We start from the raw sequence: 26,063 nt of genomic DNA on the forward strand, positions 1-26,063 counted from the left end.
AAATCAATCAGGACCCCAGGCTCTTACCCAATGTCACCCTCGGCTATGTCATCTATGACCATTATTCTAATGCATGGATGACGTCTGATGCCCTGCTAGACCTGCTCTCTACTGGGCACGCAGACATTCCAAACTATGGCTGTGGGAAGAGGAATAACCTGTTGGCTGTTCTTGAAGGTGCTGAAGCTGTTATTTCTAGACATATGTCACCTGTGTCAAACATCTACAAAATCCCACAGGTATGGCTGGTTCGGTGTTAAGACGGAATTGTGCCTCTGCCATGGGCTTTTCATTCTTTCCTTTTTGGATTCTCCCAAAGGTGAGGGTGGGATGGAACCTGGAAGCAGGTGCACTCAACACTGGTGTCAGATGCCCTATGACACGCCGCCACAGCATTTAATAACCATGTTGCTTGTTTACAATGCATTCAAAACACAGTTTTTTGAGTAATTTAGCTGAGTCTCTAGTCTAATATTCTGGGATGTGATTCAGTCCCACAAAATATTGAGAGTCTGGAGGCATTCCTGGAAGACCTCCTCCCGTTCTCCACGGTCAGCATTTTGTCTTGTTCTTTGTGTGCGTGTCTGTGGGACTATAGTTGGTCAACTGTCTGAGATTTGTCCTGGAACCACAGCAAAGCACTCGCCTCTCCCTTTGGATGCTGGGCAAGTTATGGATACACTGTTCCTACGATTCATGATAAAACCCAGTTCCCCTTTTTTTACCAGATGGCCACAAATGGAGATCCCCTGAATCTGGGGATTGTCCAACTGCTTCCGAACTTCAGATGAATGTGGATTCCCATGTTGCGTGGTAAAGTCCTTAAAACAATAACAATAACAATAATTTATTTATACCCTGTCCATCTGGCTGGGTTTCTCCAATCACTTTGGGTGGCTTCCAGCAAAATATTAAAATACAATAATTCATCACATATTAAAAGCTTCCCTAAACAGGGCTCCCTTGACATGTCTTCTCAAAGTCAGTTGTTTATTTCTTTGACATCTGGTAGGAGGGCATTCCACAGGGCGGGTGCCACTAACGAGAAGGCCCTGTAACTTCACTTCCCGCAGGGAGGGAGCCAGCAGAAGACCCTGAGTGTTGGACCTCAGTGTGCAGAAAGAAGGATGGGGGTGGAGACACTCCTTCAGGTATACTGGGCCAAAGCGGTTAAGGGCTTTAAAGATGAGCACCAATACTTTGAATTCTGTCCAGAAACGTACTGGGAGCCAATGTAGGTCTTTCAGAAGCAGTGTTATGTGGTCTCAGCAGCTACTCCCAGTCACCAATCTAGCTGCCGCTTTCTGGATTAGTTGTAGTTTCCAGGTCACCTTCAAAGGGAGCCCCACATAGAATGTGTTGCAGTAGCCCAAGCGAGTTCTCAACACCAGCCCGCCCCCTGTCACCCAAGAACAGCACTTCTGTCTTGTCAGGATTCAACCACAATCAATTACCTGCCATCTATCCTCCAAATGCCTCCAGACACTCACACAGGACCTTCACCGCTTTCACTGGTTCCGATTTAAAAGAGAGTTAGAGCTGGGTATCATCCGCATACTGATGAACACCCAGCCCAAACCCCCTGATGATCTCTCCCAGCAGCTTCATGTACATATTAAAAAGCATGGGGGAGAGGATGGAACCCTGAGGCACCCCACAAGTGAGAGCCCAGGGGTCTGAACACTCATCCCCCACCACCACTTTCTGAACACGGCCCAGGAGGAAGGAGTGGAACCACTGTATAACCCTCAGCTCCCAGCTCCTCTAGACAGTCCAGAAGGATGTTGTGGTCAATGGTATCAAAGGCCACTGAGAGCTCCAGTAGAACCAGGAAACACCTTTCACCTTTGTCCTTAGCCCGCGGGAGATCATCGACCAGCACAACCAAGGCAGTTTCAGTCCCAATATGAGGCCTGATTCCCGATTGGAAGGGATCCAAATGGTCCCCATCCTCCAGGCATGCCTGGAGTTCTTCAGCAACCACCTGCTCAATCACATGAATTTCTTCATGGGAAGCTAGACGCCTCTTGGAAGAGAAGCTGTTTCCACATTTCTAATACGCTTCATGCCCTGTACAGTGGTACCTCAGGTTACAGACGCTTCAGGTTACAGACTTCACTAACCCAGAAATAATACCTCGGGTTAAGAACTTTGCTTCAGGGAGGACTTCCGGGTTAGCGCCATCGGCGAATGGCGGAGTTCCTCCGACTGGAGGAACTGGCTCCGTGGAAACTGGGTCTTCCCGCCGCGGCGAAGGTGGGGACCCACTAGAAATCCCAGGTGGAGGAAGCCTGGGAACGTGGGGTTCGGCAGGGCACCAGGAGCGCCTCCCCTACTCGCGGGGAACCCCATTTTGGGGCTCCGGAGCGAAGTGGGGTGAGCGGTGCGGTGCTGCGAACTGATTGCTACTTTTACGGAGGGAAGCCGCATAGCCATTGCCGGAGAGCGCTGACTTTTTCCTGTGGACAATTGGACTCTAAACAAGTACCCGTGAGTAGAAACGGAAAATTGGATCAAGAAACACCCTAGTTTGGCACCGAAGCGGGAAGGTTCAAAACAGGAAGTCCGCCTTCCGCTTTCTGTAAATAGACTGAAGCAAAAACCTTGTAAGCTAATAGCCTGGAAAGTTGTTTGTAAAGGTCAAAATTTCCTTCATTTATAACCACTAAAACCCCCTTGGAAGCAGGAGAAAAGGGGGGGGGGAATTTGACTGTTCAAGCCTGCAGGAGAGGGAGTAAAGAAAAATAAGTTTCCACCGTCTCAAACCTGGGAACGGGGTGTCAGAGACAGAAATTGTTGGAGACGTCCAGACTGTGAATGGAACATTTTGACAGATAGCTAAAAAAAGAGAAACAAACTGATTCCAATGTTGCCTTTTGCATTCTAAAGAAACAAAATATTTGAAAATTGAAAGTAACTTTATTTTGTTGGACATGCTTTAAAAAGATGGACACAAATAGAAATTGTCTCCTCTAGAGGGAGCTTGTCAAATTGTTGCTGCAGTCTACTTGGGGACTTTACAGCTACGAGATTAAGATCGTGGGACCAGTCTTTTGACCTTGAATAAAAATGTGTTGGGAGGAAGTTTTGGTGCCTGCTTTTTGTAAGACAAATGCTTTGCTGGAGCAGTTGCATGAGAAGATGGATTTGATGACTGTTGTAGTCAGTAAATGTGGACAAACATGGAATACTGACACAGAAATCATACAGGGACCAACTCAGGAAACTGGTTTGACTGGGCAAGTGCAAGGGCAGATGATAATGGAGGAGGTTGCGGTTGCACCTCAAGTAATACAAATGGAGAGATCCGAGGCCCTGCAGGAGCATAAGCCGCTGTTTTTGAAGATTGAATTTGGAGTGGGCCAGGGGGAGCCTGGAGTTGAGGAGGCTCTTAACTTTGGAGGGACTTTGAAATATGCTGTTAAATATTTTTTTTGATTACATTGATGACTGTGGGGAGTGGGACTGTGGGGAATGGGCTGGTCTGATGAGGGGAGATGGAGATAATTATGGGCTGGAATCCCCCAGAGATCTACTCCTCAATGAGAAAGGAAAGAAATCAAGAAAGAGACCAACAAAAGACAAGGAAAAGTGCAAGTATAAACAAGAAGAAGAAGATCTGCAGAAGGGGCATAGAAGAGATTTAAGAGCCTCGGACATACGATTACCAGGTTGATGGACTAGATGGAATGGACAGTAAGGACTGACATAACCCGAGACCAGGAAGAAGGGACGTTGGATGAAAATTGGAAGAAAGTCTATAAAGAAAATTTTTTATTTTGGGAATTAGTGTAAAATTAATGAATATTAGGGAAAATGTTGGAATGAAACTGTCTGGCTTTAGTAGAAATGATATAAGGAGTTATGTATAAATAAGCATTAAGTTTTAAGGTATTTTACGGTAAGATAAGGTTAAATAAAGTAAGGCAAATTGAATAACAGAATATGGTGAAAGATGGAAAAGATTTGCTGAGTTAATTATTAGGTTAGACTGTCAAGATAAATTATTCAATAAAAATTGAGAAAGATGGAAAGAATTTGCTGAAATAACTAATTAAGCTAGAACACAAAAAGGGAGGTGTGAGGAGGTAAAGGAAACAAGCAAATGAAAGATAAAGATATGTAATATGGGATTTGTATTTTTCTTTTTTTTGTTGTTGTGTTGTTGTATTGGTTTTTATGTATTTTTTCTTCTTTTTTTCTTCTCTTTTTTGTAATCTTGAAACTCTTAATAATATCATTAAAAAAAAAGAACTTTGCTTCAGGGTGAGAAAAGAAATCGTGAGGCAGCAACGTGGCAGCAGCGGGAGGCCCCATGAGCTAAAGTGGTACTTTTGACTGAAGCTCTTTCCACATTCCAAGCACTGATAGGGTTTCTCTCTAATATGAATTCTTTTGTGGGAAGTGAGATCCCCACTCTGAGAAAAGCTCTTTCCACATTCAAAGCACTGATAGGGTTTCTCTCCAGTATGAATTCTTTGATAAGAAGTGAGATTGCTGCCGGAGATCATGGACCAGCACAACCAAGGCAGTTTCAGTGCCAATATGAGGCCTGATTCCTGATTGGAAGGGATCCAAATGGTCCCCATCCTCCAGGCATGCCTGAACTTCTTCAGCAACCACCTGCTCAAACACATGAATTTCTTCAAGGGAAGCTAGACGCCTCTTGGAAGAGAAGCTGTTTCCACATTTCTATTACGCTTCATGCCCTGTACAGTGGTACTTCAGGTTACAGACGCTTCAGGTTACACACTCCGCTAACCCAGAAATAATACCACGGGTTAAGAACTTTGCTTCAGGATGAGAACAGAAATCGCGAGGCAGCAGCGTGAGGCCCCGTTAGCTAAAGTGGTGCTTCAGGTTAAGAACAGTTTCAGGTTAAGAATGGACCTCCAGAACAAATTAAGTTCTTAACCTAAGGTACCACTGTATGAGTTCTTTGATGGCGGTTGAGACTTGCCCTCTTTCTGAAGCTCTTCCCACATTCCAAGCACTGATATGGTTTCTCCCCTGTATGAATTCTTTCATGGGAAGTGAGATGGGTGCTCCTACTGAAGCTCTTTCCACATTCCATGCACTGATAGGGTTTCTCCCCTGTATGAATTCTGTGATGGGAAGCGAGACTCTGCCTGTGACTGAAGTTCTTTCCACATTCCAAGCACTGATAGGGTTTCACACCTGTATGAATTATTTGATGGGACATGAGATGGGTGCTGTGACTGAAGCTCTTTCCACATTCAAAGCACTGATAGGGTTTCACCCCTGTATGAATTCTTTGATGGGAAGCGAGACTGCTCCTATGACTGAAGTGCTTTCCACATTCCAAGCAGTGATAGGGTTTCTCCCCTGTATGAATTCTTTGATGGGAAGTGAGATCCGCACTCAGACGAAAACTCTTTCCACATTCCAAGCATTGATAGGGTTTCTCCCCTGTATGAATTATTTGATGGGAAATGAGATGGGTGCTCTGACTGAAGCTCTTTCCACATTCAAAGCACTGATAGGGTTTCTCCCCTGTATGAATTCTTTGATGGGACATGAGATGGGTGCTGTGACTGAAGCTCTTTCCACATTCAAAGCACTGATAGGGTTTCTCTCCTGTATGAATTATTTGGTGGGAAGTGAGATTGGTGCTCTGACTGAAGCTCTTTCCACATTCAAAGCACTGGTAGGGTTTCTCTCCAGTATGAATTCTTTTGTGGGATGTGAGATGGGCGCTCTGACTGAAGCTCTTTCCACATTCCAAGCACTGATAGGGTTTCTCCCCTGTATGAATTCTTTGATGCGAAGTGAGATTGTCCTTCCGAGTGAAGCTCTTCCCACATTCTGAGCACTGATAGCCTTTCTTCCCACTGTGAGTTCTTTGATGGGAACAGGAACTCTGACTGGAGCTCTCTCCATACTCCCAATTTTGATATGGCTTCTCCACTGTGTGGATTTTGTCATGGTCTCCCCCATTCTTCTTTTCCAATTCATCAACACCTACAACAAAGACAGAAACTAATTAGATCCTCAGGAAGAAATGGAGCCCCCAATCATGGAACAATGCTGACTATCACCAATAGTCAGCATGGATTTCTGAAAAATAAGTCATGTCAGACTAACCTGATCTCATTTTTTGACAGAATTACAAGCCTGGTAGATGAAGGGAACGCAGTGGATGTAGCCTACCTTGATTTCAGCAAGGCATTTGACAAGGTGCCCCATAAAATTCCTGTAAAGAAGCTGGTAAAATGCGGTCTTGACTTTGCTACCACTCCGTGGATTTGTAACTGGCTGACTGACCGAACCCAAAGGGTGCTCATCAATGGTTCCTCTTCATCCTGGAGAAGAGTGACTAGTGGGGTAACACAGGGTTCTGTCTTGGGCCCAGTCTTATTCAACATCTTTATCAACGACTTGGATGATGGACTCAAGGGCATCCTGATCAAATTTGCAGATGACACCAAACTGGGAGGGGTGGCTAACACCCCAGAGGACAGGATCACACTTCAAAACGACCTTGACAGATTGGAGAACTGGGCCAAAACAAACAAGATGAATTTTAACAGGGAGAAATGTAAAGTATTGCACTTGGGCAAAAAAAATGAGAGGCACAAATACAAGATGGGTGACACCTGGCTTGAGAGCAGTACATGTGAAAAGGATCTAGGAGTCTTGGTTGACCACAAACTTGACATGAGCCAACAGTGTGACGCGGCAGCTAAAAAAGCCAATGCAATTCTGGGCTGCATCAATAGGAGTATAGCATCTAGATCAAGGGAAGTAATAGTGCCACTGTATTCTGCTCTGGTCAGACCTCACCTGGAGTACTGTGTCCAGTTCTGGGCGCCACAGTTCAAGAAGGACACTGACAAACTGGAACGTGTCCAGAGGAGGGCAACCAAAATGGTCAAAGGCCTGGAAACGATGCTTTATGAGGAACGGCTAAGGGAGCTGGGCATGTTTAGCCTGGAGAAGAGGAGGTTAAGGGGTGATATGATAGCCATGTTCAAATATATAAAAGGATGTCACATAGAGGAGGGAGAAAGGTTGTTTTCTGCTGCTCCAGAGAAGCGGACACGGAGTAATGGATCCAAACTGCAGGAAAGAAGATTCCACCTAAACATTAGGAAGAACTTCCTGACAGTAAGAGCTGTTCGACAGTGGAATTTGCTGCCAAGGAGTGTGGTGGAGTCTCCTTCTTTGGAGGTCTTTAAGCAGAGGCTTGACAACCATATGTCAGGAGTGCTCTGATGGTGTTTCCTGCTTGGCAGGGGGTTGGACTCGATGGCCCTTGTGGTCTCTTCCAACTCTATGATTCTATGATTCTAATGAATATTTGTGAAAGTGGAAGAGCAGAAGATGTGAGGTCATGGCCTTTGTCAACAAGCATTCACAGACGTATTTTTGAGAACCAGAGGTTCAGAAAATCTGGCTCTTTTCTAGGACGGATTTTTGTTGCCACAATCATGAAATCCACTCCAACTCTAACATTGGTCTTCTCTTTAAAAAACGGGCAGAGGCTAAAACAGAAACCCAAACCTGACAGAAATTACCTCAACTTCCCTAACAACTCTGTGTGTGAATGTTGCCTCCAAGTTGCTATGGAAAGGGTGACTGTCACTCCAGAAGGCCGTTTTTTCAGTTAGGTCTGTTCTCAACTGTCGAGTGAGAGAGAGGTTTTCTGTGAGAGCACCTGCTGACTGTTTTATGCTGCTATGTGCCTCAGAAAAAGTCTGTAAAGTCTCATATAGATAGAAGCACTTGTAATTCCCTCTTAATACCTAATGTAGCAGCATTATTTGATGTTGAATTATTTTGTATTTTTGAGCTTATTGTCTTGAATAAAAAATGGGATAAATGTAGAAATAATCTAAATCAGTAAAGAATAGATATAGATCTATTAGATATAAGCACATGTAAACGTGTTTTAGTATATCAAGTAATGTAATGTGTTCTGTATAAACTCTAAACAGATCCTTTTCTAGAAGAAAAAAAAGCTATGTTTTTCAAGGGTCAAACCACCCGGGACAACCTCCACACATATAAATTGTTAGGATATTTCCGTTCCACCTTAAAAGGGAGCAGGATGTTTGTATAACAGCCTGCGTAAGTTCCTGTCTCACAGGATGTTTATGTTGTAAGTTCCTTTCGTTTTGGCTGTTTTGCCTGAGCAGTCGGAGCAGACGGTCATGCCTTCTTTGTTCTGACCAACGCTGAATAAAACTGTAAATATGCAAGTTTCTGCTCTCATGCTGTGCAACTTCATGCTGCGTGAATTCTGCTGATAGAGTGTGCACAAGTCCAAGAATGTGGCTATCTTTTCTTGAGGCTTCGTGTCGCTATAATTGCTAGATACTGCGTGACTAAGGGAGGTCGATGGATCGTCCGGCACCGAGCTTGGGGGCTCAGATGGACTTTATCTCCCTGGCAGTATCCCAACAACAGGTTTCGGGCCCAGATTCACGGCACTTGCAGGAGTAAGACAGCGACAGACTGCTGAAAGGTATGTGCTGGGAAAGTGAAAGCAGAGGCTTTTCTGCCGCGGAAGAAGTCTTTGATGTCCGGCAAAACTAATTGGCCTGGGAGCCGAGCCAGAGGCATCGTGATTAATGGGCTGCCGAGATAACACGTCTTCCAAGGCATAACGGCTCACGTAAAAAGCTGGAATGGAGTTTTTCCAAGCTTCAGAGGCCACTGAGTGCCCAAAGTTAAATAGGCACAACTATCAGACCTGGGCAAAATGGTGTGAGAGTTTGCTGCGTCAGTTTGGAGTCTGGCATACTGTCTCTCAAGCCACCCCAGTTCCTCGGACAGAGAAATGGCAGGGCCAGAATTTGAAGGCCGTGGATATTATAGTTTTATCCGTCTCTCTGGAGGAAATAAAGACGCTTGCTGGAAATCTCACGGCACGTGACATGTGGGATGCTTTGAAAAAGGCCCACCAGCCAATAATCCCAGCCCAGTGTTTGAATGCATCGGAGGTCCTGGCTGTTTCCCAGAATGCTAGTGAATGCAGGGATGCTGAGGGCACCGGTTGCAAGCTGCAGGGGGAGCAGACTATAACGTCATCCCAGGCAGCATTCCAGCCTCCAGGGGGAGCCAAGGAGTCGGCAGCTGAGAGCTCTGTTTCTCGTGAGAACCAAGGTCAGAGCCTTTGCAGAGGCCGGAAGACCAGATGTAAACAGAGCAAGATGCTTGCAGGTGGCCAGGAGCGGGGGGGGCAAGTTGCAAAAGCCCACGCCAGTGGAAAACAAGGCTATGTTTGCTGGCACAGCTCCACCAAAGGCTAAAGGCACGTCTGATGGCCAGGAGCAGGGGGGCAAGTTGCAAAAGCCCTCGCCAGTGGAAAACAAGGCTATGTTTGCTGGCACAGCTTCACCAAAGGCTAAAGGCAAGCTGCAAAAGCCCACGCTGGTGGAAAACAAGGTTTTGTTTGCCAGCAAATCTGCTTCGAAGGGGAAGGCCAGGTTTGTTATTGACTCTGGGTGCTCGCACCATCTCACCAAAGACCGCCATCTGTTTATCTCCTTCACACCTCAAGATGGAGAGGTCCAGCTGGCTGATGGAAGGACTTTGCAAGCTACAGGAGTTGGGACTGTGAAACTTGAAAGTCTGCATACTACCATTAAAGATGTACTTTTTGTTCCAGGAGCTGCGTACAATTTGATTAGTGTACCACAGCTGACTGGGCGTGGTTTTGAGGTTTCCTTCAAGAGGACTGTCTGTGTCATCAGAAAAGGCAAAGAGGACATTTTGCATGCAAAGTTGATGGATGGTTTGTTCAGTCTAACTTATGATGATGTTGCTGTGTCTAATGCTGATTCTTGTTGTGTTGCACAAACTAACAAGGTTCTTCATGCAGGATGCATTCACGATGCACATCGCAGATTTTGTCACCTCTCTTGGCAAGCGCTAGCCAAGATGCCTGAGTTGGTTGAAGGTTTGGACATCAAACCTTGTAAGTTTCACATGAAATGTGTATCTTGTGCAGAGAACAAAGTGAAGGTTGCTCCAAAAGGCAAGGAGTCTAGCAGGCAGGCTTCCAAACCCTACCAGCTAGTGCATGCAGACCTGGTAGGTCCTCTAGCGCCCTCTTTGGGTAGAGCAAGGTACTTCATGGTTCTAATTGATTCTTTTTCCAGGTACATTCATGTGTTTATGCTCGAGCAGAAATTGCAAGCATTTCCTAAGTTCAAGGCATTCTGTGCTTGGTTGGAGAATGCTCACAGTAAACGTATTGGTTGTCTGTTTACTGATCGAGGCGGGGAATTCACTTCTCAGCAGTTTGAAGCTTTCCTGACTGAGAAGGGAATCCAGCATGATTAGTCAACGCCTAGGTCGCCATGGATGAATGGGCTTGCGGAGAGAGCAAATCAAACGTTGCTGCAAGGGATAAAAACCTTGTTGCATGATGCCAATCTCCCTGAGAAGTTTTGGGGGGAGGCTTTGGCAAATTTTGTTTATACTTTTAACAGGAGACTGTCATCACCTATTGGCTGCACTCCCTATGAGAAAATGTTTGGTAAGCAACCTAATGTCAAACACATGAGAATCTTTGGTTCTGACATGTGGGTACACACCCCACAAAGCAACAAGCTTGGGAAGCGTGGGGCACATGGTTTGTTCATGGGGTACGAAAAAGGTGCATACAGGGTATGGATGACTAATTCTAAATCCATAAAGTTCACAAGGAGTGTTGAGTACAATCCTAAGTGGGGGGAAAATGTGGGAATTTTCCAGAGTTACCCAGAGGAGGATGAAGGTGATGTGAAGAAAGCAGATCATGCTGAGAAAGCTGAGGAAACTGAGGATGATGATGATGATGATGATGATGATGATGATGATCAGAGTTCGGATTCCAGTTCAGTGGGCGGCGCTGCTGCTGCTGTCAGTGACAGTGATGACACAGCAGACTACAAGAGCGCAAAGGCCTCAGTCAGACCGTCTGATGAGTCTGACAATGAACTGGAAGAACCACTGTTCACCATTGGTCATTTTTCTCCTAAGAAGGAGGAGATGAGTCCAGAAGACTTGCGTCTGGTTCGCAGGTCTGAAAGGGCGACCAAAGGCAAACCTCCAAAGAGATTTGCTGATGAGTTTGCTAAGATGGCAACTGCTGTTCTTAGTAGCTCAGAGAAGGTGTGGGAACCTTCAAGCTTCAAAGAGGTCCAGGAGTTAACCTCTAAAGATGCTGAGCCTTGGCTTAAAGCCATGAAGGCTGAAGTTGATTCCTTGAACAGGAACCAAACTTGGGAGCTGGTACCGGTAGTCCCAGGAATGAGACTGGTTGGCAGCAAATGGGTCTTCAAGGCCAAGACAGACCAGAATGGCAAGGTTGTCAGACACAAAGCCAGATTGGTTGCCAGAGGTTTTTCACAGGTACCAGGGCAGGATTACCACGAGACCTACTCACCCACGGTCAAATATGAGAGCATTCGGCTGATGCTCAAGATCGCTGCGGAGGAGAAACTGCATGTTTCCCATCATGACATTAATACAGCTTTTTTGTACGGGATTTTGAACGAGCAGCTGTACATGCTTCCACCTGATGGAATGCAGATACAGAAGGGAATGGTCTGTAAACTGCGGAAATCCTTATATGGTCTCAAGCAGAGTGCCAGGTGTTGGAACACAAAACTCACTGAAACGTTGCTTTCTCTAGGTTTTCACCAGGGCAAAGCTGATCCATGTGTGTTTGTCAAGGAGGAGGGGCAAAACAAACTGTATTGTTTATGTTTTGTTGATGATCTTCTGATGTTTTGGAAGAATCAGGCTTTTTACCAAAGCACCCTAGCTCAGCTGAAGGAGCACTTTGACATGAAGGATCTTGGTGAGGTATCCAACTATCTTTCTCTGCAGGTGGAGAGGGACCAAGCAGGTAATTTTCTGGTACACCAAACACAGAAAATTGCTGATGTATTAACCAGGTTGAATTTGGTTGATGCAAACCCAGCAGACACACCGATGGTGACAGGTTACCAGGTAGATAGTACTGCTGAAGCGTTTTCTGACACAACGCTGTACAGATGCATTCTAGGCAAGTTGAATTTCATTGCTAGATGTTCAAGACCTGACATTGCTGTAAGCACTAACCTGCTTAGCAGACATGCTAACAATCCTACTGTTCAGGATTGGAAAGCTCTGAAGCGCATAGCCCGCTATTTGAAAGGGACTATGCACTACAGGCTGAGGTTCACCAGTCAGAAGACTGGAGGTCTTGAAATCTTTGCAGATGCAAGTTTTGGAAGTGACACCACGGATGGTACAAGCACTTCTGGAGTATGCTACATGTACAACCACTGCCTGTTTGACTGGTTGTGCAAAAAGCAGACAACAGTTAGCCTAAGTTCCTGTGAAGCAGAACTCAATGCTCTGTCATTTTCACTCATGGATTGTGAATGGTTGATGCAACTGTTTAAGGACATTGGGGTTTCTGTGAAATGTCCTATACAAGTGTATCAAGACAATAGATCTTGTTTGGCTTTGCTGAACTCGGAGAGTTGCAAGCAAAGAACCAAGTACTTGCAGATTAAGCTACATCGTGCAAGAGAGTGTATTCAGAAAGGACTCATTCAAGTGTCCTACATGCCAGGAAATGAAATTCCTGCTGATCTGTTGTCTAAGGTTGTTAACAGAGAACAACTGAAGGTTTACGCACAAAGGTTGCAATTGGGTTGAACCACAGGTACTACAGGTTACACGGAAAGGGGGAGGATGTTAGGATATTTCCGTTCCACCTTAAAAGGGAGCAGGATGTTTGTATAACAGCCTGCGTAAGTTCCTGTCTCACAGGATGTTTATGTTGTAAGTTCCTTTCGTTTTGGCTGTTTTGCCTGAGCAGTCGGAGCAGACGGTCATGCCTTCTTTGTTCTGACCAACGCTGAATAAAACTGTAAATATGCAAGTTTCTGCTCTCATGCTGTGCAACTTCATGCTGCGTGAATTCTGCTGATAGAGTGTGCACAAGTCCAAGAATGTGGCTATCTTTTCTTGAGGCTTCGTGTCGCTATAATTGCTAGATACTGCGTGACTAAGGGAGGTCGATGGATCGTCCGGCACCGAGCTTGGGGGCTCAGATGGACTTTATCTCCCTGGCAGTATCCCAACATAAATACCACAGAAAATGGGTTTGGGTCCCACAAAATCCAGAAAACCACGAATAATCCAGAAAGACAGGTGCAGAGTGACACATTTTACCTCAGAAACTGACATTAACATTTTGACCACTTTGCCAGTATACTCTTAATTATTCTCTCAGAAACAATTTTTAAAGGCAGACTGAAAAATAGAAAGAAATTTTTAGGATGCATAGAGGAAATTTTACACAGTGGAATAGTAGAATGAGAATAGTGTAATACAGATTTGAAGTGATACAATGTATTTAGGCAGATGTCTTACTGCCAGAGAAATTCTTCACAATTTAAAGAAAGTTTATGAATTTAGAAGTTGTCATCACAATTTAATAAGAACCTTGTTTTTGTCTAAAACATGAAGAAAAGAAAGATTGCCAGAGTCATGTGACAGAATTTTATCTATCATTGAAAAGTTAAAGCTGGCAGAATATTCTATGTCTGAAGACCAGAAAGGGAGCTACCGTATTTTTCGCTCTATAGGACGCACTTTTCCCCCTCCAAAAATGAAAGGGAAATGTATGTGCGTCCTATGGAGCGAATGCAGGCTCCTTGGCTTCAGCGATAGCAACACGAAGCCTTCGAAGCCTGAGCGCTCCCTCCGCGCTCAGGAGGCTTCGCGTTGCTTTCGCTGAAGCCTGGAGACTGAGAGGGTCGGAGATAGCCGCCTGAAGCCTTTGGAGCGCAGCGGAAACTCGCTCTGTGCTCCGAAGGCTTCGGGTTCCTTTCGCTGAAGCCAGGAGAGCAAGACTCTCCTGGCTTCAGCAGAGAGGGAGAGCTGCGCAGCACCCCTTCAGCCAAGCAGGAGGAGAAATGGAAGGGGCTCCGTTTCTCCTGCCGCTTCGCTGAAGGGGCGCTGAGCAGAGAGGGGGAGATTTTTTTTTTCTTGTTCTCCCCCTCTAAAACAAGGTGCGTCCTATGGTCGGGTGCGTCCTATAGAGCGAAAAATACGGTATATTCTAAGATCTCTTGGGGGGGGGAATTGATGTTTTCATATCCAAATTTAACACTCTGAATTAGCAGAGGAACACATTGAAGTTACTGGGCAGTTCAGACAAACCTGGTCATTGTTTAAAAAGGCATGACTAGACAAAGAACATTCACAGTTGATCTCCTTCTATTCAGGGTTCATGGTGGGGATGTTAGAATCGCAGATGCTGCTGGTCTCCATCAAAATACTGGAGGTTCAGCACATAGAGGTATGTATGGAATTTCAAAACTGATCTTATGATCCAACGGGGAGCTTTACCGAGAGGGTCCATGATCCCACGATTCTCCTCCTTGACTTCCTTATGCAGAGTTCATTGCTTCTACTGCTGTGTGATGGAGCAGTAAGTTTTTTGACACTGGTAGGGCATTCAGGTCACGGCACCGGTATGAGACATTTTGAGCTGCCAATACATTGTGGTGGCCGGGGAGCTGTGATGTATTCCTAGCTCAAACAAAGTCCCAAATAACAAAGGCAGATAACAAAGGCGCAGGCAGGCAGGCAGGCAGGCAGGTGGTGGAGCCCAGAAAGGTGCTCACCTTCTCAATCTCCACCCGCCTGCCTGCCTCCCCCCACCCCCAGGCTGAGCAAGCCCCAAAACCTCTCTGGCTCCATCCCTCCATGTCCCCATCTCCCCTCCCCTGGAACTCACCAGATCTCTCTGAGAGGCCTAGAGAGGAACGCTCAGAGGCTGTGAGGAGGGATGTAGGAGACAGCCTGACCAGGTCAACTGTCCATCTTCCCCCTTCCATCCTCACTAGCTTTGCAGGATCCATCTCTTTCATCCTTCCTGAAGAGTCAAGGAGCCAAAACAAGCTGCAGGGTCCTGGGAGAGAGGAAGAAGCAAATGGAGCCTCAGAGGCCCTGCAGGGAAGAAGAAGGAGAGAAAAAGAAGAGTTTGGATTTGATATCCCGCTTTATCACTACCCGAAGGAGTCTCAAAGTGGCTAACATTCTCCTTGCCTTCCTCCCCCACAACAAACACTCTGTGAGGTGACTGGGGCTGAGATACTTCAGAGAAGTGTGACTAGCCCAAGGTCACCCAGCAGCTGCATGTGGAGGAGCGGAGACACGAACCCGGTTCACCAGATTACGAGTCTACCGCTCTTAACCACTACTCCACACTGGCTCTTACTGGATTCTCCTGCCCCTGGAAAAGCACAAATGGAGCTCAGCTCAGGAGGCTTCGCGTTGCTTTCGCTGAAGCCTGGAGACTGAGAGGGTCGGAGATAGCCGCCTGAAGCCTTTGGAGCGCAGTGGAAACTCGCTCTGTGCTCCGAAGGCTTCGGGTTCCTTTCGCTGAAGCCAGGAGAGCAAGACTCTCCTGGCTTCAGCAGAGAGGGAGAGCTGCGCAGCGCCCCTTCATTTGTGGATATCAAATCCACAAATGGGGCAGCCCCTTCCCAACAGAAACCCCATTTATAAACCTTTCCAGTGGTTCCAATTTCCTCTGTTTACTCCTCTCCCCACTTCGTAAGGCCGGCAAGGTCTGCACAGTAGAGACCTGAGAATAGATCCCATTGAACTAAATGGGGCTTATGGACAGAACTTGGTGCAAAAACCAGGCACCATCTTGTCCCCAAGCCTGAAGACTGTAACGCCAGGCATGCTAGATAAGCATAGACAATGGTATCATAAGGCAAAAGTTCATAAAAGTTTTCATAGTCATAAAGAGCTGTTAACAGAAACTGACAACCAATTAAAATTAAAGGACTTTGAAGAAGTAAGAGAAAATGGAATAGACTGGTTAGAATATTTACAACTCTTCCGGGGGCGGCGCGAACGGCAATGGCGGTCCCCTTTCATCTGTGAAGGGGAAGCTCCGCAGAAACGGGTCGTCCGCTACGGCGAAGCGGAGACCCTCGCTGAAAAACCCACAGGTGGTGATAGCCTGTGGTCGTGGGACTCGGCGGGCACCTTTAGCGCCCCCCGATTACGTGAAGGGACCCCGCAAGGAGCTCCGGAACGTGTCGGGGCTGGTGCGGTGCTGTGAGTCGATCGCTCTTTTTGCGGAGTGAAGCCGCTAAGCTGCTGTCGGTGAGCGCTGACCCTTTTCCTGGGGACCATTCGGCTGAAAGAAAACTACTACCCGTGAGTAGGTGATTGAATCAGGATTAAAAATTAATCAATTTGGCATACAAGCGGGAGACGCAACCAGGAAGTCCGTCTCTCGGTTTTTGTTTAAAGATTAAAGCAAAGACGTTTAAAGAACCCATGCCTTTGGAATTTGGGAGTTAACAAGAAGTAAACTTCCACATTAAGCAGAAGACCTCACCTCAATTCATTTTGGGGTGGAAAAGGTGAAAATCAGCTTTTTCCTACTTGTTTCTTGGACTTTTGGACTTAGGAATAAAATTGAATCCTTGGTTACTGAGCTGTCAGTGTCGGAACTAGAAGGCTGTTTGGAACTGTCACTTTGTATCTCGCATTTCTTTGGGACATGTTAACTTTTTAAAGAGCAACTCTGTGGAAATTTAATGGACCTAAAAGGAGTCTGAAGGTTTTTTGGCAATTGGCCATTGTTTAACTTGTCGAGGGCACTTTGTAACTTTTACAAACTGCAACATTTCTGAACATTTTTTGAACATAGTGTCCCTCTAGTGGAGTATCCAGGTTTGACAACTTACTGGGGGAATTTTCCATCTGTGGATTCGGGGATTTCCATGAGAAAGGCAGACTGTGGGACTGACCTTGACGCATAGATAAGAAGGGGGATGAGTGGAAAAACAAGATCAGCCAAAGCCAAAACATTGCAGACCACTTTAACTTCTCAGCTACGCAGATCATCTGTTCCCACGATTCCTGTGGCACAAGAGGAAGATTTAGAACAACCTAGGCCGGAAGGAATGGCCTCAGGAGGGGACTTTACTACAGTGTTAAATAAAATTTTTGAAAAATTGGAGGGTCTAAGCAAACAAGTGACTGACCAGTCAGCCAAGATAGACCAAAATACTGCCAGTATTAACAATTTGACCCAGCAAGTGAATTTAAATGCGCAAACTATTGGAAAGCTTGTGGAAGACACCACTGCAAATCGTAAAATAGCTGAGGAGGCAAAGCAGAAAGTTGAGGAAGTTCAAGGAGAAATTAAACCTATGCGTAAACAGATAGGGGAACATCAGGCACTTCTGTCTATGATTGAGTTAAAAAATAAAGAAAATAATCTGAGAATCAGATCAGTTCCAGAACTTGAGAGGGAAGATTTAATTGTCTACCTTACAAAAGAATTTACAGAATTTTGGTCTCTGGAAGAAGAAAAGGACTTTAAAATTGTAAGTGCATTCAGACTGGGAAAGGGAGGGAGGAAGATTAAGTCGAGAGACTGTCTGATCTCCCTAAGAACGAAGGAAGAAAGATAAGATTCTGAGTGCGCACTTCAAGACGCCTCTAGAGATCAAAGATACAAGGGTGGAAATTTATAAGGACATCCCGAAACATTTGCTTGAGCTTAGAGCGAACTACGGAGATCTGGTGACACTATTGAGGAGCAACAAGATTATCTTCAGATGGGAATTCCCCCAGGGGATATCCTTTACCTTTAGAGGGAAAAAAGTGAAAATCAAATCTGTGGAAGACAAGGAAAAATTCTTGAAGGACTACGGAGAAGACCTTCAGAAAGGGATTGAAGAAGAGTCAACTGAATTGGGACCTGGACTATTAAGTTTGATACCTACACCTGGGGGTTTGAAGGATCCTGAGAAGGAGACGCCACTTTTGGGTGCAACAGGAGGAAAATAGAGCCACCCCAACATGTCTCTGCAACTATTAAGTTGGAATATTCACGGTCTGAATTTCCCGGAAAAGAGGAGGAAAATTTTTCATTTATTAAAAAAGGAACAATTGGACATAATTTGTTTGCAGGAAACACATGAGATTAGGCTTCACAGGAAAGTGTTAATAAATAAAAAATTAGGTCAAGAATTTATTTCATCAGATAAGGTGAAGAAGAGAGGAGTGGTTATCTATGCAAAAGAGAGCCTATCACCAAAATTTCTTTTTAAAGATGAACAGGGAAGAATTTTGGCAATAGAAATTCAATCTCAAGGAGAAAAATTTTTGATTTTAGGGATTTATGCACCAAATGAGGGGAAATCGGAGTTTTACAAGAAGCTGCATGAGATATTGATGGACTTTTTGGACTACAATAATATCATTATGATGGGAGACATGAATGGTGTGGTCTCTACGAACATGGACAAAGCACAAAGACAGATTGTAACGAAAGAGGGCAGACTACCAAAAACTTTTTTTGAATTGACTGACAATATGGACTTGATTGACATCTGGAGGACCAAAAACCCCCTAGGTAGAGAAGGAACGTTCTTTTCTGAAGCCAAAATGACATGGACTAGAACTGACCAAATTTGGATAACTAGAGGACTGGCACCTAAGATAAAAAAGGTGGAAATCTGCCCAAAAACCTGCTCCGCCCATAATGCTGTAAAGATGGAAATGAAACTAACACCCATCGGTTCCTTCAGATGGAGGATGAATGACACCTTATTAAGAAATCAAGATATTGTAAGGAAGGCCCAAAAGACCTTGAGAGACTATTTCGAAGTAAATTTGAAAACTACGGTCGAAAAAAGAACAATCTGGGATGCAAGCAAAGCGGTTATGAGAGGGTTCCTGATTCAACAGAATGCAATAAAAAAGAGATCTCAAAATGAGAAAAAAGGGAAAATTTTGGAGAAAATAAAAGAAGGAGAGAAGAAGCTAAGAGCTAAACCAAACTCAAAAGAGATATTAAGAGAAATTAAGCTACATCAGGTACAATATATGAAATTGATTAATGAGGAAGTAGAATGGAAAATTAAGCTAATGAGACAAAAGACTTTTGAGTCAGCTAATAAATGTGGAAAACTATTGGCGTGGCAGTTGAAAAAAAGACAGAAGTTAAATACGATTACAAATCTTGAGATTGACGGGAAAAATATACAGAACCCAGTGGAGATTAGAAGGTGTTTCCAGAGATATTTTAAACAACTTTATACGCAAGGGCCGCAGAAAGATTCTGATATAGACCAATTCTTAAGAACCAATGGATTACAAAAAATATCTCAAGAAAATAAAATAATATTGAATCATCAAATTACAGAACAAGAAATTGAAGGTGCCATTCAGAATATACAATTGGGCAAATCTCCAGGACCGGACGGATTAACCTCCAAATATTATAGGACTTTGAAAGAATTTTTAATTCAACCATTAAAGGAGGTTTGCAATGAGATTATGGAAGGGAAGAAGGCGCCTGAATTGTGGAAAGAAGCATACATCACATTGATACCCAAGACAGAAGCTGAAAAGACACAACTAAAGAACTACCATCCCGTAGTTTCAACAAATATGGACAAAGCACAAAGACAGGTAGTCACAAAAGATGGAAGACTACCAAAAACCTTTTTTGAAATGACTGACAATATGGATTTGATTGACATTTGGAGAACAAAACACCCATTAGAGAGAGAGGGAACCTTCTTTTCTGAAGCCAAAATGACATGGACTAGGATCGACCAAATTTGGGTGACTAGCGGTATGGCGTCGAATATAAAGAAAGTGGAAATCTGCCCAAAAACTCTCTCCGACCATAACGCAGTAAAGATGGTGATGAAGCAAACAACAACTGGCTCTTTCAGATGGAGAATGAATGACACCTTATTTAGAGACGAGGAGATCTGTAAAAAGGCCCAAAAAACTCTGAAAGATTATTTTGAAATTAATCTAAGGACTAAAGTAGAAAAAAGAATAGTATGGGACGCAAGTAAAGCCGTGATGAGAGGGTTTTTGATACAACAAAATACATTAAAGAGAAGAAAGCAAAATGAGAGGAAAGAGAAAATCTTGGAAAAGATAAAAGAAGGGGAAAGGAAATTAAGATTGAAGCCAAAATCGCAAGAGATTCTAAGAGAAATTAAATTGTACCAAACACAATATATGGAACTGATGAATCAAGAAATAGAATGGAAAATTAAACAAATGAGACAGAAGTCTTTTGAATCTGCAGACAAATGTGGCAAGTTATTGGCTTGGCAAATAAAGAAGAGACAAAAACTCAACACGGTAACAAACTTAGAAGTGGAAGGAAAGAACATATGTAACCCAGTGGAAATTAGGAATTGTTTTCAGAACTACTTTAGACAAGGGCCGCAGAATGAAACAGATATACAACAATTCCTCGAGAAAAATGGGCTGAAAAAGATTTCGCAGGAAAGTAAGACAATTTTGAATCAGGAGATATCAATACAGGAAATAGAAGATGCCATTCAAAACATGACGTTGGGCAAATCACCTGGACCAGATGGACTGACTTCCAAATATTACAAATATTACAAAGCCCTGCCAGACCTTAAATTGTACTATGAATCAGCAGCATTTTGCTGGTTAAAAGACTGGCTGCTTCTTGAGAACACGGACATTCTGGATTTAGAAGGTTTCAATAATGTTTTTGGGTGGCATGCATATTTGTGGTACGACAAGGTTAAAGCACATAAGGCATTTAAAAACCATATTGTCAGGAAAGCTCTGTTTAATGTCTGGACAAGATATAAAGATTTGCTGGAAAATAACCCCAAGGTGGCTGTCACCTATGGAAGCTAAGTCCCAGAAAAAGCTCAATATGGAGGCCAAATGGCCAAAATATTGGGAAATTTTGGAGCAAGAAGGTGACAGTTTGAAACTGCAGAGTTTTGAGAAATTAAAAGAGAAAGTGCGAGATTGGCTTCATTATTATCAAATAAGAGAGGCCTACAATTTGGACAAAAAAATTGGCTTCCAGGTGGAGAAATCAAAATTGGAAACAGAACTGTTAGAACCAAAAACTAAGATTTTGTCAAAGATGTATAACTTGCTTTTAAAATGGAATACACAGGATGAAACGGTAAAATCAGCGATGATTAAATGGGCGCAGGACATAGGTCATAACATTATGTTTGCTGACTGGGAGCAGTTGTGGACCACCGGTATGAAGTTTATGGCATGTATTGCCTTAAAGGAGAATATTATGAAAATGATTTACAGGTGGTACATGACCCCAGTTAAGCTTGCAAAAATTTATCACCTGCCTGACAACAAGTGCTGGAAATGTAAAGAAGCTGAGGGAACATTCTTTCACCTTTGGTGGACATGCCCAAGGGTTAAGGCTTACTGGGAAATGATATATAATGAACTGAAGAAGGTATTTAAATTTACCTTTCCTAAGAAACCAGAGGCCTTCCTTTTGGGCATAGTTGGCCAATGGGTGCCAAAGAAAGACAGAACATTTTTTATGTATGTAACAACTGCAGCAAGAATACTTCTCGCCAAGTATTGGAAGACACAAGATCTACCCACCGTGGAAGAGTGGCAGATGCAAGTGATTGACTACATGGAGATGGCAGAAATGACTGGCAGAATCCGTGACCAGGGAGAAGAACTGATGGAACAGGACTGGAAAAAGTTTAAGGACTATTTACAAAAACATTGCAAAATGTCTGAGTGTTAACATGATGTGGGAAGTGAAGGTAACAGGGCATGTGGGATTTGGTTAAAAGTTAATGAAAAGAAGAATTTTAAAAAGGAGAAGGGGGCTACGAACAGAATAATATTATGTCATAGCATGTAAGATGAGGAATGGGCTAAGATAAGGGAAATTTGGGACATAATAACTGGAAAAATATAATTTTAAGTATGGTTTGAACAAGGGTTTGAACTTGCTGAATTTGATTGGAATAAAGAGGAACACAAAAAAGAGAGATGTGAGGAGGTCAGGACAGAGGGACATGGAACTTTGTAAATTTAAAAAGTGGATTTTTCTATTTTCTCTTCTTTTTCTTTGTTATATATTTTTGTTTTTTGTTTTTTCTGTGGGCATTATCTAATGGATTGATTTATATGAAATGATGAACTTTTTGATTGGTAAAACTTCAATAAACATTTATTTTTTAAAAAAAGAATATTTACAACTAAATGAAACTTTTAAAAATCATGAAAAGAAAGGATTTAGTTATCAAGTGTCAAGATTTCAGAGAGAATTAGTAGAAGGTAGAACAAAACTGCTGTCAAAAATGAACGAACACCTTTTGGAATAGGACACTAAAGAGGACCAGGTCAAATGCGTTATGATAAAATGGGCGAAGGATATGGGACATAATATATTAATGATGGACTGGGAAAGGCTTTGGAAGTTAGATTTGGAAGTTAGGCCGCCGAGACCACATAACACCGGTCTTGAAAGACCTCCACTGGCTCCCAGTACGTTTCCGAACACAATTCATAGTGTTGGTGCTGACCTTTAATGCCCTAAACGGCCTCGGGCCAGTATACCTGAAGGAGCGTCTCCACCCCCATCATTCTGCCCGGACACTGAGGTCCAGTGTCGAGGGCCTTCTGGCGGTTCCCTCCCTGCCAGAAGCCAAGTTACAGGGAACCAGGCAGAGGGCCTTCTCGGTAGTGGCACCTGCTCTGTGGAATGCTCTCCCACCAGATGTCAAAGAGAGAAACAACTACCAGACTTTTAGAAGACATCTGAAGGCAGCCCTGTTTAGGGAAGCTTTTAATGTTTAATAGATTACTGTAATTTAATATTCTGTTGGAAGCCACAAAGAGTGGATGGGGAAACCCAGCCAGGTGGGCAGGGTATAAATAATAAATTATTTTTATTATTATAGTTTTGAATTTTTCTGCATGTACCTTAATGGAGGAGAACTACATGAATATGATGTATAGGTGGTATTTGACACCCCGGTTAAATTAGCAAAAATGTACTTCTCACTCGCTGGATCAACACCTTGTTGCAGTGAGTGGGCTTGCACGTTCCTATGACCCCTGTGAGCGAAGCCATCGGGAATCTTGTACTCCCAGCAGGATCACCCTAGTTCTTTACTAATAATAGTGGAAGTGATGCAGAGAGTGACTCTTCTGAATATTCCTGTATACCAGAATTATACAAGGAATCTTTACAACCCCAAGTTGGGCTGATTCCCCAAAGAATCTGCCCTGCAAGCAAAAGGAACCTCTGACAAGCACTTGAAGAAGCCCAACCTGGAAATAGAGCCCCATGTGCTTCCCCATCTCAGAAGTCCCACCTGGCCCTGAGGGAACTCGATTCGCAGGAGAAACAGTTCCCCTCTCCTCTCCTCGGACAAGTGAAAGGAAGTCTCCCCCTGCTGAAGAGATGGCAGCCCTGCTTGCCTGGAATTCACATTTTGCTGACCACACTGCACTGATTCTCCCAGTCTCCTCGCTAGAACAGAGGAGCAGGAACATGATGGTACAGCACCTTCTCCCTCATCACAGAAGGAGACGCAGTTACAACCATCTCAACCCAATGCGAAGCTCTTGCTCCTGCAAAAATTACCCACAATGCAACTGTGTGACAATCAAGTGACCTAGCTTTTATCCTGGAATGCCCCGGGTGGTCTGCATCCAGCAGAGATCCTTGTTTTAAAGACTTTCTCTCCCACCATTGCGTCATAATGATCCTGGAAACATGGACAGCGGATGAGCCGTTACTCAACGGATTTCATTCATTCTCAACTGGGGAGGATCTAGAGGTAAAGCGTGGAAGAGCGAAAGGGGGCCTGGGGGTCTTAGTCTCCACTACCCTACATGCCATTTCAAGCCCTCTCCCCTCATTCAAGTCATAAGCCAGGGCAGTGTTGATACAATTCAGCCACCAGGCCCTGTTGGTAATTAACGCTGATTTGACCCCAATGAGGCAGAAATCTCAGATCTGAAACTTGTGGGTTGAAAGGGAAATTTATACCACTGACCTTATTTTGCTTAACCCAAAGGCATCTGGAGTTTTAGGAGGGGATCTCAATGCCAGATTGGGCCCTAATCATCATGCCCTTTATGCACAGCACAAATGGTCTCCTCCCAACCGTGAAGCCAGTGGATTCCTCCTCACCCGTTGTTCCAAAGATCAGAAATCAAACTTTGCAGGCATCTGCTTGGCTCAAACAGCCTTCAGGCTAAACCTCTACATCTTAAATGGTGCCCTGGAAAGTGACTATCCCGACCTCTCTGGCTCCAGAAGGAGAGCTATAGACCAGGGGTCAGCAACCTTTTTCAGCCATGGGCCGGTCCACTGTCCCTCAGACCATGTGTTGGGCCAGACTATATTTTGAAGAGAGAAAAAAATGAACGAATTCCTATGCCCCACAAATAACCCAGAGATGCATTTTAAATAAAAGGACATACCGTGGTACCTTGGGTTACATACGCTTCAGGTTACAAATGCTTCTGGTTACAGACTGCGCTAACCCAAAAATAGTACCTCAGGTTAAGAACTTTGCTTGAGGATGAGAACAGAAATTGTGCTCCGGTGATGTGGCAGCAGCAGGAGGCCCCATTAGCGAAAGTGGTGCTTCAGGTTAAGAACAGTTTCAGGTTAAGAACGGAACTCCGGAACGAATTAAGTACTTAACCCAAGGTACCACTGTATTCTACTCATGGAAAAACCAGGCTGATTCCTGGACCGTCCGCCGGCCGTATTTAGAAGGCGATTGGGCCGCATCCAGCCCTCGGGCGTTAGTTTGCCTACCCCTGCTCCTGACAATGTACTCAGTGGCGTAGCGTGGGGGGTGCAGGGGGGGCTGGCCGCACTGGGCGCAACATCTGGGGGTTAGGGTTAGGGGGCGCAAATCCACGGGTTAGGGGGCGCAAATCCACGGGTTTAGGGGGCACAAATTACTTGCCTTGCCCCGGGTGCTGACAACCCAAGCTACGCCACTGAATGTACTCCAAACCTGCCTGGTGTTTTTACATGAGCAGAATGTGTGCTTTTATTGAAAATGCATCTCTGAGTTATTTGTGGGGCATAGTTCCCTAGACCAGATATAGTTTCCTATATAGTTTGGTATACAAAGTACGTCCTGGAGGCTGACATCCGTATAAACGACCAAACTGATTAAAGAAAGAAAAAAGCTGAGCTACGTTAGAAAAGCGATCCAATAATAAGAGATCTCGCTCTCATCGCCCTGCTAAAAATGTAGCAGTTTCTGCCAGGAGAAAAGACACAGTAGCGATGCTGGCCAAGAGGAAGACCACCCTTCCTCCTCCTCCTCCTCCTCCTCCTCAGCTCTTGATCGAGACTCCAGGGCTCTCTCTGCAGGCTCCCCCCTCCAAGACCCCCTCCCCCTCCACAACGGGGCAAGCAAGAAGAGCGGGGCAGAGCCCTGGCCCCCGCGCCCCCCCCCCCGGTTTGGCGCCCCCCATGCATGATCTGACCAGCCCCCCAGGCATCCTCCCCTGCAGCCCCTTCTCCCCATCGCACCCGGAGGGAGAGGGAGGCGAGACTCACCCCCAGGCAGCTCTTGCAAGAGAGAGAGGGAGACGGAATGGCGAGGGAGGGGCTTTTGCTCGGGAGGACCTTGCTCCTCCCCCCCCCACGCCTCCACTTCCTGTCCTCTCTAGAAAGCCAGCTCTGTGCCTTTTAACCCTTGGCAAGCCGAGCACAAGCGGAGCCCCGCTCTCTCCTCCTCCAAGGCAGGAGCCCAGGAGGAGCCGCTAACCCAGAAATATTACCTCGTGATAAGAACTTTGCTTCAGGATGAGAACAGAAGTCGCGTGGCGGCGGCAGCGGGAGGCCCCATTAGTGGTGTCTCAGGTTAAGAACAGTTTCAGGTGAAGAACGGACCTCCGAAGCTCTTAACCCGAGGTACCACTGCGTATGCAACCTGAGCATAGGTAGCAGGGCTTCACCGCATTAATCCTCCACGGAGCATCAGCACTGCATTAGTCACTGCTTTGAATCCAGCACAGAGCATGCACGTCTTTGCGCGTCCAACTTCCATCCTGCTTCCAGCTCCACCCACTCAGACAACTCTGGCTTTTGTTCTCCTACCTGGCGGCAGGTGGAGGCAGGGAGGCCCACTCATATGTTCCATGGCACAGGGCAACAGCCGTGGCACCACTCAAAATCAGTCTCATTCACACATTAGCATGACTAAAAAGGTAAAATAAAATACTCAGGAGTCCGA

At 44.8% G+C, this 26,063-nt stretch overlaps 1 protein-coding gene and 1 long non-coding RNA gene across 2 annotated transcripts in view; one reads left to right on the forward strand and one right to left on the reverse strand.

The window, feature by feature from the left end:
• LOC310757463 overlaps window positions 1-26,063 on the forward strand; it is a 253,294-nt gene that overhangs the window by 71,310 nt on the left and 155,921 nt on the right. The gene's annotated exons all lie outside the window — the stretch shown is intronic.
• LOC310757019 (uncharacterized protein) lies at window positions 4,607-25,451 on the reverse strand. The gene is made up of 3 exons (XM_083602105.1): window positions 25,385-25,451; window positions 14,756-14,967; window positions 4,607-5,982 (listed from the first exon to the last, which is right to left on the reverse strand). Exons 2-3 carry the CDS (start codon window positions 14,886-14,888, stop codon window positions 4,916-4,918), a joined length of 1,200 nt encoding a protein of 399 aa, XP_083458231.1. The 5' UTR covers window positions 14,889-14,967; window positions 25,385-25,451; the 3' UTR covers window positions 4,607-4,915.

This window comes from Podarcis filfolensis, assembly GCF_964270895.1.
Source record: "Podarcis filfolensis genome assembly, chromosome: 2".
Classification (NCBI taxonomy): domain Eukaryota; kingdom Metazoa; phylum Chordata; class Lepidosauria; order Squamata; family Lacertidae; genus Podarcis; species Podarcis filfolensis.